The 18,466-nt window shown below is 40.0% G+C and overlaps 1 protein-coding gene across 31 annotated transcripts in view; it reads right to left on the reverse strand.

Annotated features, from left to right (window-relative positions):
• NEB (nebulin) overlaps positions 1 to 18,466 on the reverse strand; it is a 215,745-nt gene that overhangs the window by 186,709 nt on the left and 10,570 nt on the right. For 30 of the 31 annotated variants that reach the window (XM_040475064.1, XM_040475070.1, XM_040475063.1 and 27 more), the window contains exons 9-16: positions 18,051 to 18,155; positions 12,787 to 12,891; positions 6,035 to 6,139; positions 5,295 to 5,402; positions 2,675 to 2,791; positions 696 to 800; positions 502 to 609; positions 300 to 404 (exon numbers count right to left, since the gene is read on the reverse strand). In XM_040475064.1, the coding sequence (XP_040330998.1) occupies positions 300 to 404; positions 502 to 609; positions 696 to 800; positions 2,675 to 2,791; positions 5,295 to 5,402; positions 6,035 to 6,139; positions 12,787 to 12,891; positions 18,051 to 18,155 (858 nt within the window). The remainder of the gene's footprint in view (positions 1 to 299; positions 405 to 501; positions 610 to 695; positions 801 to 2,674; positions 2,792 to 5,294; positions 5,403 to 6,034; positions 6,140 to 12,786; positions 12,892 to 18,050; positions 18,156 to 18,466) is intronic. The other variant, XM_040475065.1, reaches the window with a different exon arrangement.

Genomic DNA, 18,466 nt, shown 5'->3' on the forward strand with positions numbered 1-18,466 from the left:
TAATAAAACACATGGTTCTTTTCTCATTAGACTGCAGTGTCTTTGAGAGATGCCTTCACACTGTACAAGAAACTTTCTCATTCTTCACATTTCTGATAACTCTTCTTGGAGGAAATGAACTAGAATTAGCTCTTGAAATGTATTGGTGACCACAGGGGAAAACAGTTTACTACCAAATAAGTTTTGTTTCTTATAATTTCCTTGCCTGCATGTATTTGAAAAGTGTTAAAATTTTAACTATCTCTTGACCACTGAGGCTATGGAGGTCAGGACGTTCAAAGTTCATGCTACGGACTTACATCTTTACATTGATCTAGTTTCTTGATTGCTTCATATTCTTGAGTTATGGTCTGGGGGAAGAAGCCCTTGCCTCTGTCTTCTTCATATTCTGCTTTGTAGTTTTTCTATGAGGAAAAGACATCAGACATAAGGATGCAACCATTTTATTCATGCCCTAAAGATGTGTTCATTGGAAAGCTAAACAATGGTCTTACAACTTACATCACTGTTTTGAGCTGAGACTTTCATGCAGTGTGTGTGATATGGATCCTCAAAGCTGCCTACATAATGTCCCAAAACATTCTTTACGTAGGAATCTTTGTACTTAGTCTGAAAGACAAAACATATATCATGTATTGATTGGGGGGAATAATGGATCTTTTCTTAACACAGGAAGTAACCACAGGATTGCTTACGTCACTAGTGAAGTTCTGCAGAACTGTATCAAGTTGAAATTTGGGGGTTTCGCAGTAATTTATGCTCTTTGCCTTAGTCTTTTCATAGTTTTCTTTGTATAGTTTCTGTCAAAGAAAAAAAAAATCAGTTAAAATAGATTCCTGTCACTCCTACACTGATTATAACACTTGTATTTCCCAACACAAAACAAAAGAAGCAGAAAAAAGATATCGCCTGTCAACTGTCTTAAAAACGGATAATCAAACATTGGGGTGTTGTGAATAAGTTTCTTCTATTAGTAATTACTGTAAAGCTTAGGCTTTTATCATTCACCAAAAAAAAAAAAAAAAAAAAAAAAAAATCAAGAAACCAGAATGCTGCCTCAGACCAAACCCTTAGTTGTGGAGTTTGGGTGTATTTTGGAACTCCTACTTCCTCTAAGCCCCAACTCACACACGTCCCTCACTGACAGTGCCACAACAGAGAGGACTATTCTCAGCAGCAGTGATTTTTTTTTTTTTTTAACAAACATGCATGAAAAAGTTTAGTGTACGTTGAGAAAGACAGTCTCTCTTCCTCCTTCTACCAAGGGAAGATGCCTTATTATACAGATAATATATCTTAAAATTAAGGTATACACAAAAACTCAGATCATGAACCTGCTCACTCTTCTTCTCTGCTAGGATTTAAATTTAGCTCTAACAGTAACAACTGTTGGATTTTATTTTATTTTTTTAAGATTTACTCATTTTTGAGAGACAGAGACAGAGTGTGAGTGGGGGAAGGGCAGAGACAGAGGGAGACACAGAATCTGAAGCAGGCTCCAGCCTCTAAGCTGTCAGCACTGAGCCCAACGCAGGGCTCAAACTCACGAACTGTGAGATCATGACCTGAGCTGAAGTTGGACTCAACCGACTAAGCCACCCAGGTGTCTCTACAACTATTGGATTTTAAAGGCACACTGATAAAGTGGGCTATTGTCACTTTCTCATGTTGGGTTTTGAAATTGTAAATGGTGCAATTCAGTTTTTATATTTTTATATTGCTCTCTTTATCAACAAAGTAGATTTGGACCTGTGCTTTTATATGCTTGATAAAGATGATCTTCATTTAGGAAACAGGCTTTGCATTAATTTCCCAACAGAGACATGTGGACAGACCCACTGACACCTTCTCACCTGCCACTCCACTCACCCTATTCCTCAATCACATGTATGCATCTCTACAGGGCTGACTGAATTCAAGGGACAAAGAAAAGATAACTAACCTGCAAAGAGAACCATGTTTCATCCTCAAATATTAGGAAAGCTTAACACAATGTAACTCTAAGGGAAAAACTCAACTGATCACATGTTCAGTCTCTTATTTAGTCAAAGTGGTTTTGGGCTGTTAGTCTCTTAACACCAGTTCTCACTTATCTATTTTAAATGTAATTGGATTGGTCAGACTTTTATTTCCACAAGTAGAAATTCCTGTGAAGACTTAGGGAGCCATCTTTTAAGTCATGCTGTCTGCAAATGATGGTTTCTAGGGCCAGCATCTGCACAGAAAATGGTGGTGGTGAGGGGGAAAAGCTGTGAAACACAGGACACTGGTCTTCTCCCAGTGGCTCGAAGAACACAAGGGCAGGGTACACACACAACCTGATCCCTCTCTCTTGCCCCCCTCCCCTCCCCTTTCAAAGTCTCCTCCTGTCTGTGTCAAAATCACATGTATCTCCTACAACCTGCTCTTTGTTCATATAGAAGCACCAGGGCCTATAAGCAAATGAAGATTTCTCTGCCATTGAACTAAATCCACAGAACCCCCAAAATGGACATACATCATACTCAGAGGCATTTATGTCTTCCTGTGGTTAAACAGTTCCAGGGAAACTGCTACACTAGAATCATAAAGTATTTGCAAAGTTATATTTGCATTTAGCCATTATAGAAGGAGAGAAATTTCACCTCTCTGGCAGCTAAGGTGGAAAAACACTTTTTGACAAGAATGTACTTACATCACTCAGGGCATTTCCTGCTGCCTTCAGCTGCTTGAGCAGTGGGTTCTCTGAAGCAGGAAGTACATTATAATCTGCTTTTCCTTTATTCTTTTCATAGTCTTCTTTGTATTTTACCTGTAGGAACGAAATAAAGTGATAAAGTAACTCTCTGGGTTATTTTTGCTCTTGTCTCTATTATGGATATTACGACATAGTTCCACAAATCAACTTTCTAGAAAAGTGACAGCTTGACATTTTACAAACAAAATACTCAAAGTAACTCATAACAGTAGCAGAGAAACTGCATAAATTTCCAGGATAACTTCCTGCCATTCATTTATTCATTCAAAAACATCCATAGGGTATCAATTACATGCTGGCTCTGAGACAGGTGCAAGGAAGAATAACATATAGTCCCTGTCCTCAAAGACAGAAAGAGATAGCCACACAAATAATGATAGTGCATCATGTCCCAGACACTTACTGCTCCACAACCCTCATTGAGCTCTTAGCCTCTGGCTGCCTAACTTCCAATGTATTTTTAAAGAAAGCAAGCCTCAATCATCATCAATCTACCCTTTAATGCCTCATCTATGACTGTGTGTAAGCATGTGTGTATTTAATGTACATGCAGGAGGAGGAGGAAGGGGCTGGATGCTGGATGAAGGATGACAAACTCTCCTTTTCTTTCTGCCCCTCCTGCTTTACACCTTTAATTCCAGCTTTAGCAGAAGCTTTAAACAAGGGCTCAGAAGCCCCTGTCTGGAGCATGTCCAAAGGGAGAAGAACAAGAAATGGATCCTATTTCTTGATCCACAGTGCCAGCCATTTATTCCAGCAATATAACTATAGAATATAGGAACATTCAAAGAATCCTAGATAAGCTGCTAACATTTGAGAACCTTGAAAAACAGACATAACCAGCTTGGTATCCAAAGGCAGGAGATACACAACTGAAACACAGGTGCACTATCCCCTGTAGCACACAAAGAAGACTCATAGGGAATACACTACAGGAATGAAAGACATAACCTTTCTCTAGTATAGAATTATGTGATTCATTGAAAAATAGAAACAACCAGAAAAGGAGTTCCACGCACCCTTCTATCTTCCTACCTGTATCTGGGATATGTGGTCTCCTCTCCTGTTTATGGATGAATTGTCAAGACCCATGGCAAAGTTACCCCTCTTGTTAAGCACCAGAACGCTTCCCTTTTCACCTACTCAAGGGCATTACTTCAGCCACTCTTCCCTCCTCAGACATCATCACGTTTTCCCCCCACACTGGATTTTTTTCCATCAGCATAGAAACATGGTGTCTTTGTCTCCAATCTTAAAAGAATCCCCTCTTCATCCACATATCCTTCAGCTACTACCCCATTTTCTTCTTTTCCTTTCAGGAAAATACTTTTAAAAACTTGAGTATACTTACACTTTTCTATTTCTCTCTTCTCATCCACTCATGAGCCCTCTCTAAGCAGACTCAACCAAATTGCTCTTGTTAAGTTCACCAGAGACCACCTATTGGTAAATCCACTTCAGAAACATTTGACACAACTGATCACTCTCTTCACTCACTTCCCACTTCCCCTTGACTCTATTCCTACCTCACCTCGATGATGTGTTCACATGGAGATACTCCAGAGTTCAGTTCTCAGAGCTTTGGGTCTACACTTGCTCTCTCGATGGCCTCTAGTCTTATGATGTTAAATACTATCCATCTACTGATGACTCCCAAATTTATATAATCCTTCTGGATGCCTCCCCAGAAACTTCAGACTCATACAATCAACAGTCCACTTAATATTTCCACTTGGATGTCTAAAAGACATCTCAAATCTTACATGTTGAAAGCTGAGCTCATGTATTCCCTCCAAAAATAATCACTCACTCTTTCCACATTCTTCTCTATCTTGATAAAGGGAAATCCCATCTATCTGGTTGCTTAGACCCAAACTTTCCTCACATATCCCACATCCAACCCAACAGCAAACTAGGTCAGCTCTACCTTTCAAAGTACATCTCATCACTTGCCTTGCCCCGTTCCTGATCCAAAACATTACTATTTTGCACCTGAATCCTGAAATAGCTTCCTAGATGATATGATCTTCCTGCTTTCACTGCTCCAGCAGAGCCAAGGCCAGGTTTGAATCAAGTCTGATTGGCTTTGAAGTTTATGCTCTTGCTAGTGCTTTAGAATGCTAAGGACTCTATTTACCAAAGTCTACTCTATAGAGTATATGCATATCCATGAATTTGTCTATCTTGTCTGTGAGTAGATTTTCACCAATTAGTAGGAAAATAAGAAAAATAATGGTAATGGTGAGTGTGGGAGTGCCCATATTCATATAAGGTCGCCAGTTGTCTTTTCTTGGGGGATCCTCCTATCTGAGAGGATAGCCTTTCTACTTGCAGGTATCAAAAGGTCATTTGTGAAATATTAAAGATGGTTATTTAGTATTGCTAATGGTCACACACAGCCAAGTTTTTCAAAAATTGGTAGCCCTATTATAACCCCAGAATATTTCTTTTGTTGTTCCCCAAGAATGCTTTTTTCCCCATTATATACAAAAGCAAGAGTTATAGGAAATTCACCCACACTAAGACCATCATGACAAATGAGAGCATCCCCTCATACCTTGCTAGCTGCCACCCCAGCTTGTTTATTCACTTTGTACTCTGGTGTTTCGGTCTGCATGAAGTAGATCTGGTCTTTCATACTCTCAAAGTCTTCTTGGTATTTCCTCTGTAAGACATTACACATACTGGAGAACTGCTGTGGGCATAGACTGTGCACAGGTTTCACATGGGAGGACAGGGGCTGGTGGGAGAGGTTACACAAAGCCGCTCCTCTTGGCTTACACAAGTCAGGTTACAATGAGAGAATGCAGTGCCATCACAAAAACAATTAGCAACTTAACAGAGATTTGGAGCAATTATAATAGGCTGAAAACCAGCCTTCAAGAAGGAGCTCTAAAAGGCCAGGGGCAGAGAACTTAAGAGAAAAGAAAGAGTGTTTTTCAGTGAAGAAAATCAGGGAAGAAACTAATCAGTTTCATAAATGTACTGTTTGGGCTCCCCAGGCAAAGAATACATTTAAAAGGGCCCCCTTAACCTGTACTCACTTTGAAACTGTATTGTTCATATGAAAATTGAGGCATGAATAATGGAATCTGATGAAAGTAGTATTTCTCAAAAGGAAAGAGAGATAGGGGAATTTCTTTCTTGATAGGAACTCTATACAGATCTTACCCCCATGAAGGGGTACCCGGACTCTAATGTTCTGGTACCACTTTAGATGCAGCTGAGGGTCTGAAGTCATAAAAGAAAGGGTCACACTTTCAACCTAAGAACATGTGGTCATTCCTTCCTACTTACTGTGCTGATATTATCAGCATTCATTCTGGCGGTTGCAATTTCAAAGCAAGGTGTCTCACTCCATTTGCCTTTGACTTTATTTTCATAGTCTTCCTTGTATTTGTTCTAGGAGAAAAAAAAAGATGAAATATAGAAAATATAGAAAATGACAAATAGGATAGAAAACTAAGTGGTAATGGGCAGCTTAAAAAATTTTATTTTTAACTTAAAACATATCTTGACTATGGTCCTTAAGTTCTTAACAGATGTCTTCAAATGTTCCAGGATAGTATCAATTTACCCAACAAAAAAGTTGGGCGAGAGGGTAGAGGTAATAACTGACCACCTTCCTGTTGAGTCTGGGAACTTAGTTCATTCAAAACTTATAGATGTTCCCTGATGTTTGAGGGAGGAGACTCAGGAGCATCCTCCACTTATATTTCAGAGTTATAATAAAAACCACTCAACCCACATTTCCATGCCAGATGAAATTAGCCATAAATTTCTGAGATTTACCAAAACTTCTAATTATCCAGAAAGGAATGCCACCACAAAATTTGGCTTGAAGGCTAATGAATAACACCTTCCAATTTAGACTTGAAGAAATTTTAATGAGAACTCGTAAATAATTCAAAAATTGCCCCATCTTATTCACAAACACCATTCCACCTGAACCCCCAGGCTGTGAGCAGCCTTGAGAGGAATTAGGTCTTCTTTATGTTTATATCCTCAGAATCTAACACAAAATGCATCACACAAAAGTGACCTCATAAATGCATGTCCAACAAAACTAAACTGAACTAAGCCCATGATATGTGGCTTCAAACTGCCTTGGCCTAGAGTGTTCTTAAAATAAAATTAGGGGCACCTGGGTGGCTCAGTCAGTTAAGCGTCTGGCTTTGGCTCAGGTCATGATCTCACGGTTTGGGAGTTCAAGCCCTACATCAGGCTCTGTGCTGACAGCTCAGAGCCTGGAGCCTGCTTCAGAGTCTGCATCTCCCTCTCTCTCTGCCCCTTCCCCACTCATGCTCCATCTCTCTCTCTCTCAAATAAATAAACATTTAAAAAATATATATGTTGGGCGCCTGGGTGGTGCAGTCGGTTAAGTGTCCGACTTCAACCAGGTCACTATCTCGTGGTCCGTGAGTTTGAGCCCTGTGTCAGGTTCTGGGCTGATGGCTCAGAGCCTGGAGCCTGTTTCCGATTCTGTGTCTCCCTCTCTCTGCCCCTCCCCCGTTCATGCTCGGTCTCTCTCTGTCCCAAAAATAAATAAACGTTGAAAAAAAAATAAAAAAATAAAAATAAAAAATATATATGTTTAAAATAAAATTCAACCAGTCAATCCCAAACCTGGGCATATGAGCCAGAGCTGGGTTATAACAATTTCCCCTTCCTGGCTAATAGAAATGTGTTAACAACCAGCAAGTCTCAAAGTGCATGCCTACACCCCCACTTCACTCTTCAGGAAAAAAGAAAGTGATTTTCTGGTATACCTTCAACAGAACCAGTACCAAGGATGAGTGATATGCAAAGCCAGTGAGTTTGAGTTAAAGGATGCTCAGCCCTCTCTCAAATGGCTTTATCCATTCTTCTCAAGAGGCTAATACGCTAAATGCTAGCCAAGTGTTTTTCATAACTATAAATTTTAGATTCCTGGGACGGAGTTCAGAAGCTCTGGGCCCAAGACTAAAGTCCATCATTACCAAAGATGTGGCTTAGCCTCTCCAAGTTTCAGGGTTCTTAACCACAGCACTGGCAATAATAATTCCTTCCACAGAGGACTGTTGAAAAGTTTACATAAGTTTATACCCTGAAGAGTCCTTTGCAAACTCTTCAGTGCTAAACAAATGTATGGTATAATAACAATAATGTTGCCAACATTGCTAGCATAACAGAGTAAGAAACTCTGGAGAAAATTCTGTGTGTGTGTGTCTGTGTATGCACACGCATGTGTATTCTTCAGTGAAAATCTTTGTTGAGATAATATTTACATTTAAGTGTCAATTTGCCTACTCTCTTCTTTGGAAGCTTTAAAAAATTGAAGTCAACTCTTTAGTCAGTCAAAACTGACTGAATTCAATTGGTCAAAATGGATTTTTTGATTTGCTGATTGCCTATAGAAGTATTTCTAATCTTTTTGGAGAATAGACCTCTTCAGAAATCTGAGAAAGCTATAAAATGCCCATAAACACAACTTCAGAGGTTCTTGATGTATACACACCCCAGGTTAAGACCTCCAAATCCACATTTTTCGTGGAATACTGCCCTTTCTCTGCTTGCTGGCAAAGGAAGAGACCTTTAAGATTAGGGGATAGGGGCAATTGGGCCTGATATATCCCCAGAACTTTGTGATAGGATTTAAAATTGAGAAGGCAGCAGATACTCTTAATGAGATCCAAAAGTTGGGTTATTGTGAAGAAATAATTAGAATCACATATGTAGATTTGTTAAGAAAATTAAAATTCTTACATTAAGAGATGGATGTCTGATTTTTTAAAAGATATTAAAACAAGATAAAAAATAAGAGTACAAGACCATCCAGCACCCTCACCCAAAGTCCTTCCCCACTTCTTCCTCTTCATAAACCAGTCATCATAGAGTTGGATCTCTCACAATCCACCCCTGAGTATTCCCAAGTCTGGGAAGATTTTCATTGTAAGGAAAGAGGCTGGGACTTGTTATCTATTGAGGAAGTTATGGCCTTCCCCTCCATCTATAGGTAGGAGAGGCGTTAAAAGGCTGAAGGCCTGCAGCTTGAGGAATCAGGAGAGTGAGGTATGTGTCTATGTGGTACCTCCTCTGTCAACCAAGTGGTCTTATTCTACGAGTCTGGCAGCAAGGCCTGAGTACTTATGTGGTACACAGAGATTGTTAGCCGTACCAGAGTCCAACATCCAACTTTCCCCCCAACCCCACTCTAATTCTTCTGTCCAACTCTGTTATAGGTAAAGCCAATCAATGGAAACCTGGCAGCAAGAATCGATTTAATATTCTCTAAGATTCTGTGTTCACTTAAGAGAGGAAAGTACATTGAGTCAATTACAAGCTACTAAACACCTTCTGTGGGCAAGAGAGTAACTGCATGTTAATACATGTAGTAAAATTGCTTCCCCATAGTCCTTCCTCCCCAGAAATGAGCTGAGAGTGCTTCCATTGGGCCACAAATTGGACACACTAATGTCCTACTTAAACACATGGTTTCATTTTCTACTTTCTCTATCTGCATCTGTGGTTTTGATGTGGTTATCAAACGGAAGGAATACAAAGCCAGTTTAGTTAATCACACTTCACTCTTTTTCTATGAGTAGCTAAATACTGGGACTTCTGACAGTTTCATTCGAAAACAAGTTATCCTCTCAGAATTATGGAGGGATTCCCAACTGGTATTTTCATTGCCTACAGTGGGCCCAGGGATGCTTTCCGTACTCAACCAAATCTCTTCTGTTGATATCAATGGAGATCTCCCCCTAATTCTTTATTATAGAGGACTTTCCATGGTTTTAGAAGATCACAGTTTGGCATCTTCATGCTGTGTAACAGTATTTCCTGAAAGATATTTTTTAAAAAACATCCTAGTGAAATAGTATATATCGGTCACTGCCTCCAGTTCCTAACACAGAAGTCCTAAACCTTGTAATCTCCTGAGTGATAGGGTCATCTTTTGTTTCAATGAGACAACTCCTGAATAGATTTATGATGGGGGCTGATCATGAGAAAGACCAAGCCATGATTAGAAGCTTGGAACTTTCCACCTCACCCTTCATTTTCTGAGGAGGGGAGAGGGGCTGGAGACAGAGTTAATAATCAGTTAGGCCTATGGGATGAAACCTCCATAAAAATCCATGAAGGACACAATTCATACAGCTTCCATTTTGGTAACCACATCCACACGCTAGAAGAGTAGTACGCCCCAGCTCCACAGAGACAGAAGGTCCTGTGCTTGGGACCCTTCGGGACCTCACCCCAGGTTCCTCTTTATCTTGGTTGTTCATCAGTGTCCTTTATCATGTAATAAACATAAAAAAGGGTTTCCCTAAGCTCTGTGAGCCAATTATTAGCAAATTATTAAACTTGAGGAGGGGGTCATGGGAACCCGGATTTATAGTCCAAAGTATGGGAGGTCCAGACTTATGACTAGTGTCTGAGATAGGGGTAGTCTCATGGGTCTGGGCCCTTAACCTGTGAGATCTGAGCTAACTCCAAAAAGATAATGTCAGAATTGAACTGAATTATAGGACACCAATTTAGCGTCAGAGAATTTGTTTGGTGTGGTAAAAAACCCATTTGGTGGCAGAAGTACGCATAGAGAGTAGAGGAAACAGAGCTTTTCCTTTCAACTCTATGTCCCTGAACTGGAAATTCTAACCTGAAATCTCACATTTCTTCCTTTAAGAATCTGGAAAGAAGCAGAGAAGCAAGCACAGAGAAACTAAAGGGACTTCCCAATGTTGCATTCAGGACCCCACTTTCAGCTGGCTGTAGTGTGCATAGTGTCCTCACCTGGAAGGCTTGCTTAATGAAAAACCCTGCCTGCCTGTCCGTCTGTGTTGGGGCTACAAAATGCAGCTGAGCCAGGATGAGTGCTGGTATTGGAGCTGGTGCCTTTGGTCAAAGACAAAGGTAAGAGAATTGATTCTGACAGGTACAGTAAGGAAAGCTGGTAAACAGAATATAATCAATATATAAGCAATATAAATCGTTACAGATATACGATCATTATATTAATGTATGAAATAAAGGCTATAAGACAAAGGGATGTATTGGGAGACACAGACAAGGAAATGCTGAATTTAAATACATAAGAGTGAGTACATAAGGAGATTTAATCTATTTTGGAAAGAAAGGAAATGATGATACTGAAACATGCATCAGAGCCCATGACCATGGGGAATACTTCAAGAGAAAAGAGGTAGGTCCCACAGCAAAATCACCTCTTTCTCCTCCACCTGCAGCCCCGCTCCTCTCTTATTGGATGGTTTGTTGTTGGATGGACTGCTACAGATCACAAGCATTTCTTCCTAAAGTGAGTGTTATTTTGAATGCACAGCAGCCGCTAAGAACTTGGTATTTGGGGAAGACTGGGATAAACAGCCAAATACGGTGACTTTCATCCTCCCCCATTCTCCCTTGGCCTTGTTATTCCACAAGGGCAAATCCAGCCCCCGGTGAGGTTTTCAAGTGTCTGATGATGCCACCATATCCGGCTGGAGTGGCACAGTCCAACAGGCATATAATGCAAGCTGCCAGTGTAACTTTAGATTTTCTAGGAGCCAATTTTTAAAACGTAAAAAGGAACAGGTGGGAAACTAATTTTAATAATATATTTTTACTTAATAGGTCCCAAAATATTATTTCAACCTGTAATCAGTATAAAAATAATGAATGAGCTATTTTACATTCATTTGGTCATACCAAGTGTTCCCAGTGTATATTTCACACAGAGAAGACCCTCAGTTTATACAATCACATTTCAAATGCTCAATAGTCACATGTGGATGATGGCTCCTATATTGACGAGTGCACTTCTAGACTGGTGTGTCTAAATTAGTGGAGACTGGAGCAGTGTGAAAGTGATTTATTTTTTATCACATTCAAGTACCCACACTGCACACTCAAGGTAAAAGCGTGTTGCAATAGTAAGATAGCTTTTAAAATATGTTTTAAATAAAAATTAAAAATAAATTTTTCTTTACAAATAACCACATGAAAGGAGCTTTTTCTTTTTCTTCAAAAAAAGGTCCATCACCCTTGTTTTCCATCTCCCTTGTTTCCCAATCTTATTTAAATATCAACACTTTCAGTAGGCCGGCTCTTTATGGACAGTTCTAAAGTTCATTTCCGCTTAGCCCTGGGCAAATGTCAGGGTCATGGCATTCCTATTAGTGAAAAGTTACTGTACTTAGCAGATTCTCCAAATAGCCTCTGGTTATACAGTTAGTAGTCTGCAATATCAGACACTAAAAACATCATTGAATAGACTTCATCATCCATAACTTTTCTTCCTTCTTCTTCATTAGAGACATCCTTTCCCGCAAAATACCTAAACAAAATGGAAACCTTGAGGTTCCATCAAAATTCAAGCAGAAGACCAAACTGGGACTCAACTCCACAGAGGGCCAAGAAAAAAGTATTTAAAATCAGCAGTATCCCAGGAGAAAGTGGCCTGATTTAAACCAATTTAAAATAGGAATTTAGCATGGGTCTGGTCACCAGTTGGACATCTGTCTCTCTGCATTCTCTGTCAGGCCTGCATTCCTCAGAGCTAGCTTACCAGGCTAAATATAGACAGACTAAGCTGTTTGCCTGGGCTTTAAAAGTTATGAGGTGCACTGCCCATGGCTGTCAAACTAATGGCTATGTCTGAGAGATCACGCATGCATTCTTATTTTCTCCATGTCTGACTGATAGCTACAAAACTGTACACTCAATTAAAACAATCAGATCCTCCAAAGAAAACGTGTGGGGACTCAGTTCTTTGTTAGTATCACTCCTGCAAGTCAAAATGTTAAATGACATCAGGGCACAGGTTCTGTTTTCAAAATGCGGCTTTCACATTTCCTCATCACGGAGCCATTAAGCTGGCTAAACATTTATTAACATGGTTCCATGATGTTCATGAATGTAATGTTTTTGCCGCCGACTTTTCAGAGTCGTATTGCAAAAACACCCTCACAGTGTTGGCATTGGGTCTTTAAATCCCCCTTACTTACTTTCTCTGATGTTTGAGATTATTAAGTCAGAGTTTTCAAGGGAGGCCAGTCCTACGTACTTACCTTGCTCACTTGATTGGTCACTTTCTTTGCAAACTCTATATCTGGAGGATCCGGCAGAGATGTGAATTGAGATTGCTGTTCAGCATGACCTTTTTTGTAGGCGATCTGACAAAATAAAAGACAGGGACGCTCATGAGCCACAGAAAATTATTCTATTTCCCATGTTCCATTTGTTGGCAATTTTGAAAAAGACTATGTATTCATCTGTATTTGAAGTCTTAAACTTTAGTCTATCACGTAACAGTAAAACTTATCCTTGCAGATGCTACACGCCCTTGCTCTCAGTATTACCAGCAATTCCTATTTCGTTAAGTCTTCCCTCTTCAAGATTATTAATCCTAGATCTGTTTCCTTCCATTTGTATCCATGCCATGATTTGCAGTTGAAATTATTCTGTTAACTGGCATCCTCAACTCCCAATCTCTTGTCTTTACATCAGCTACCATACCCCTAGCTCTGGATCAACTCAACTACACACTTCCTCTTATATCCAGGATGATGAGTGACACTGAAGAAAATCACACAACTCTATTGATTGGATAATGATAATGTGATAAGCATGATTAAAAGGGCCACTGAAGAAGGTACAGAAGTGGGAGAGGGGGCCTCTTGAACCTAAGCCCTTAGCTTGAAGTCAGGGTGCCTACCTAGTGATACGTGCTTATGAACAACAGCTTGCTTGGGGCTCTGTGCCCGATACTCTGAGTTTATGGTATCCAATTGCCACTTTGCCTTCAATGAAGCTTGAAAACCCCATTATGCATCTCTGGTCAGTCTCTACTTTCAGTGGCTAGTGTAAAACCCCAAGAATGTCCTTAGGCCCCCAGTCAACTCTCAGCTTCCTCTCTCATAGAGTAAAGAGAGGCTATACATATGCTTAGCTTTCCCTGTACTCATCCCTCCCTCCCACCTGCTGCATGGTTCAGAGAATCAACCCTTGTAGGGCAGGAGTCCTGTACTCAGACAGCTAATCCCTCCAGTAGCCCTCTGGACCTAGATGCATCCATTGCCTCTTCTCTTTCTTGTCAGCTTCAACTGCTCCCTCTTCATTAGTTCCTTTCAGCCTGTGAAAGGCCTCTCTTGTCTTAAAATAAGTATCATGTCTATTATCATGCAGCCCCTTCACTCTTTCTCTCCTTTTTTCCTCCACTACTAACTACTTAGACCTTTTCTTTCACCAATCTTGAGCCCTGCCCCCACAATGCTATTTGTAGGTCTCCCACAAGAACTATTTGTATTATGCCCCTACAAGAACTATTTGTAGGTCCCCAGACCCACAAAAACCTCTTATGCCTCTGAACCTTGTACCTGCTGTTCCCTTTTCCCTGGAATGCCCCAGCTCCACACTCTCCCCATGTGCCTGCAAGCTGCTGCTCATTCTCCACGTCACAGTCTCCCCTCCCTAACCTGAGGACCTTTTCCTGGGATCTCACTCAACTTGGCCCTTACTTCCTTTAAAGGAATTATCAGATGACACTGTGATTGGTTGCTTACACATCTGTCCCACCTTGGACTATGAGCTCTGGGATGATGGAAAACATACCTGCTCATCTGTGAACACTTGTGGCTTGCACGGAGACTGACTAGAGCGAAGGTTCAATGATTGATTTCTGAATGTGTGTTTTATACACTGTGGCCATTGGGGGAAATCACAAAAGGAGATTTATCATCCCAACTCTTCTCCTACTCACTTGTGAGACTTCTACAAATTATTTCTCCTTCCATGTGGCAGTATTCTTATTTACGACATAAAGAGGTTGGATAGTTCCAAGGTCCCAGTCATCTCCTTCATGGTTTAACCAAGTCTAGCTATGTCTTAGCTTAATAATGTCTACCTACTGCCTATAACAAAAGCTTTTATGAACATTAAATCAACAGGGATACAAAACAGCAATTTTAAAATGTACTTATATTAATTCTACTGCTCAATCTTTTTTGTTGTTGTTGTTGTTAAGTAGTGAAGACTTTATTGTAGGCATAGGGCAATTGGTATTTTCCATGGCTGGCTAAGTCCTCAGAGAGTATGCAACATCCTATCAAGAAAAATGCTTACTAACTATGACATTCTGTCAAGAATTTTCAGAGAAATCAGATCTGGAAGTCCTAACTTCTCAGGAACCTTATTCAGAATTCTGTATAGTTAGAATTCTGCACTCTAGTCAGCTTAAGGACTCTCTTGGGGTTTGCAAAGTATTTTGTCTCTGCTTAGATAACAAGAAAAACATAGTAAGTAGGGTTCAGAGAAAGTGGAAGAAGGTGCAGGAGAGGGAGAGAAAGCCTCTGAATCCAAGCCCTTAGTCTGAAATCTACATGCCTATCCAGTCGTATGTTCTGTGAACAACAGTTTGCTTGGGGTTCTGTGCCCAATAACTGTAGAAGTTTATGGTACTGACAACATTATTAATAGGCATGTTGGTAATCTGATACTTAGTGCATAGTTAATCTGCAAAACATAAAAAATAAAAAATAAAGGCCATACCTTAACTGCCAAGTTTTTCTAAGGATGGGAAGATTTTACTTCATTGTTATATATTCTCCATTATGTACTCTGTTGAGAGATCTCAAAATACGTGGCCAATTTTAACTGTTCAAAGTCCATAGCACTGGAGTGGCATGAGGTGTCCCTTCATCTCTCCATTTTATGCGTAAAGGGAGACATTTGGAGATTAAGTGTCTTCTTGGAAACCTCTTCCTAGGCTTACATGACATGGCAGTTCCTGGTTGTCCTTCAACTTCTCTGTTCGTGGCTGGCTCCTTTCCAGATGTCCTAAGTGTGGTGTCCTCCAAAACTCTGCCCTTGGCCATACACTGTTCTGCCTCCCTCATACATGGTCACGCCTGCAGCTGTCACTTTTATTCTGATGACTCTCAAATGTTAATCTCTTTCCTACTCTCACACCTATGCAACAGTATGAAATTCTAATTTATCTATAAAATGTCTTGATCTGAATGTTCCATTGTCTCAACTCCATTTCTCTTTCCACAAATGCATATTTACCACTTGTACCCCTATATACCCAGACTACCAGTCTTTCACATTAACTCCTCTATGGCTCCTTTGTTTCTTTCGTCTCCAATATCCAATGTCCTTAACACTTTTACAATACTTACTACCTTCAGATTCCGTTCTTCTCCTTTGTCCCGGTCATCCCTTCAATCCTTCTGTATTACTTAAAACAGCCTTCTTAAAATTATCACAATTTTTCTAGTCTCAATGCATTGTATTGTCTGTAAAATTTTTCCATTTGCTTTTAGCATATTGTTTTCCCCACCAAAACCATATGATATCTCTTATTGAATACATATCATGTCAAAGCTATTTTGCCTGATTTTCAAGGTCCTGCTGCCAGTTTCTTAAACATGGTCTCCTAACCAGGCACACACAGCATTCACCTTCTTTGCCCTCTCTAGACTCATTTCACTTCTGTCCCTTTGTTCAAGTGCTCGCTCTACTTGAAAAGCCTTTCCTGTTCATCACTGCCCATTCCCTTTGGATTACCACTTCCACATGGCCTTTGCTAACTGCTTGCATGTGCCCTGTCTTTCAGCAAGTATTAGACTATAGAATTTGCTTTCTATATAAATATAAAAATATAAAATTAAAAAATTTTAAAAATTTTCATGTTATTTAATATATAACACTTTCATGTTATCAGCCTGATTATAAATTCTCAAGGGAAAGGATATGAAAACTTCTTATACTTTTCTATCCTGCTAGGTATGCATGCATAATGGACTTTCAACACATAACTATTAACGTTTATTTATTTTTGAGACAGAGACAGAGCATGAACGGGGGAGGGTCAGAGAGAGGGAGACACAGAATCTGAAACAGGCTCCAGGCTCTGAGCTGTCAGCATAGAGCCTGACGCGGGGCTCGAACTCACGGACCGCGAGATCATGGCCTGAGCCGAAGTCGGCCGCTTAACCAACTGAGCCACCCAGGCGCCCCTCAACACATAACTATTGATCACTTGATAAAGGTTACACAACAGTATTGTAGATTTATGAGATACAGAACCGGAAAGCTAAGTTAAAAGAGAAGCAAGAGGTCCCTACACATCAAAATGGGTACTGTGTACTAGATGGCCTTAAATTTTTGTTATGGCTTCATTAGTTGCTAACTTACTCTATGGAAAGATAGGAGTATTTCTATGCTATATTTTAACCAATTATATGCAAATGGAGATAGAAATATGTCCACTAAATTTGCAAATGATTTCAAGTGAGAGGCAATAAAAAATTAGACCTCAAAAGCTGGAGATGCCATCAAATGAATATGCATAATTCCAGTACAGGGCAAGATAGGATCCTAAGATCCACTGGAAGTAAATCACAGTAATTTTCAACTGACTTGTTGAAAATTTCAACTGACTTACATTCACAGTGAATATAAGAGGTTCCGGGGGCTTAGTTGACAACTGAATGAAAAACAACTTGTTAAATAATAAAACGGTGCTCTCCTGAAGACTAGAGTAGTAGTCTTTTCAATACGGCAGCTAACAAGTCCAGGGGTCAAGAAATAAAGAACCTCAAAACAAGGGAAAGTGCTAGAATCGAGTGGGGCTCTCTGCTGCTGCCACTGCTTTCAACCTAAGGACTAAAACTATTAGGCTTTTTAGTTCCTCTAATAAACGGTTTTCAAGGTCTAAAATACTAAAATTCTGGCCAGGGGACTGCTGATTTTTACTAACTCTGAAATATCCTCCATGTACACCCAATGGCAAGAGCTTTTTGCGAACTACACAAACATGTTTGGACAAGTATGTCAGTCCACGTAGAAAAACGGGGACAGACCACAATTCAGACTTCATAATTAGGATACTTCAATAACATTTTTCACTTAATATGTTTGGGAAAGTGGCTATGATCTCAATAGGTTTTTAAAAATGCCCCTGTGACGTCAAAGAAAAACTTCAACTCCAGCCAAGGGGACAGAGGGCACATGCTGCAGTGGAAAGAACACCGGTCTTGAGATCACAAGACCAGGCCTCTAATCTGGGCTTTGCCACTAATGACCTATGTGGTCTTAGACTCAGGTTCTTCACCTATGAAAAAACAAGATTGGACTAAATTATATCTAATATAAGTTATAAAATCCAATTTAAGTAGACATCATAAATTATAATGATTCTAGATGTATTCATCTGCAATAATGACATTTAGTCTTTTCGAAAGAAGAACTGCAATGAACGTGTGGCCAGAAGACAATCTGAGGTCTTCTGATTCCACCCTGCCAATGAGGTTGACTGTATTTTACTTACATCACTGAGGGCTTTCTGGGCTTGGGCAACCCTCCTCAGCTCTGGACTATCATTGTATGGGTAAAACAAGCTCTTGTCAGCTTCCCAGTCTTCAGTGTACAGTTTCTAAATCAGGAAAGAGTGAAAAGTTATGAGAAAGTGAGCTCACACTTACAAGAAATATACAATTTTGAATTCATCTATCAATAGCAAAAAGAGCCAAGGGCAAGGTGAGATCAAAGGTAAATAGAATCCACAGATAACCTGCCCCTTTCCACCCAGAGTCATATTTATTAATAACTCGTCCTGCTTTCCTGGCAAATCTTATTTTCAGAAGTGTAAATGTGTCTGCTTTGGTTTCTTCTCTGGGACTTCACCTGCTTCCTGCAACAAGTACTAATCCAAGTGTAAGGAGCCGGGAGGCACTTAGCATAGTT

Source organism: Herpailurus yagouaroundi, unplaced genomic scaffold (assembly GCF_014898765.1).
Source record: "Herpailurus yagouaroundi ecotype Mexico unplaced genomic scaffold, PumYag 140, whole genome shotgun sequence".
Classification (NCBI taxonomy): Eukaryota; Metazoa; Chordata; class Mammalia; order Carnivora; family Felidae; genus Herpailurus; species Herpailurus yagouaroundi.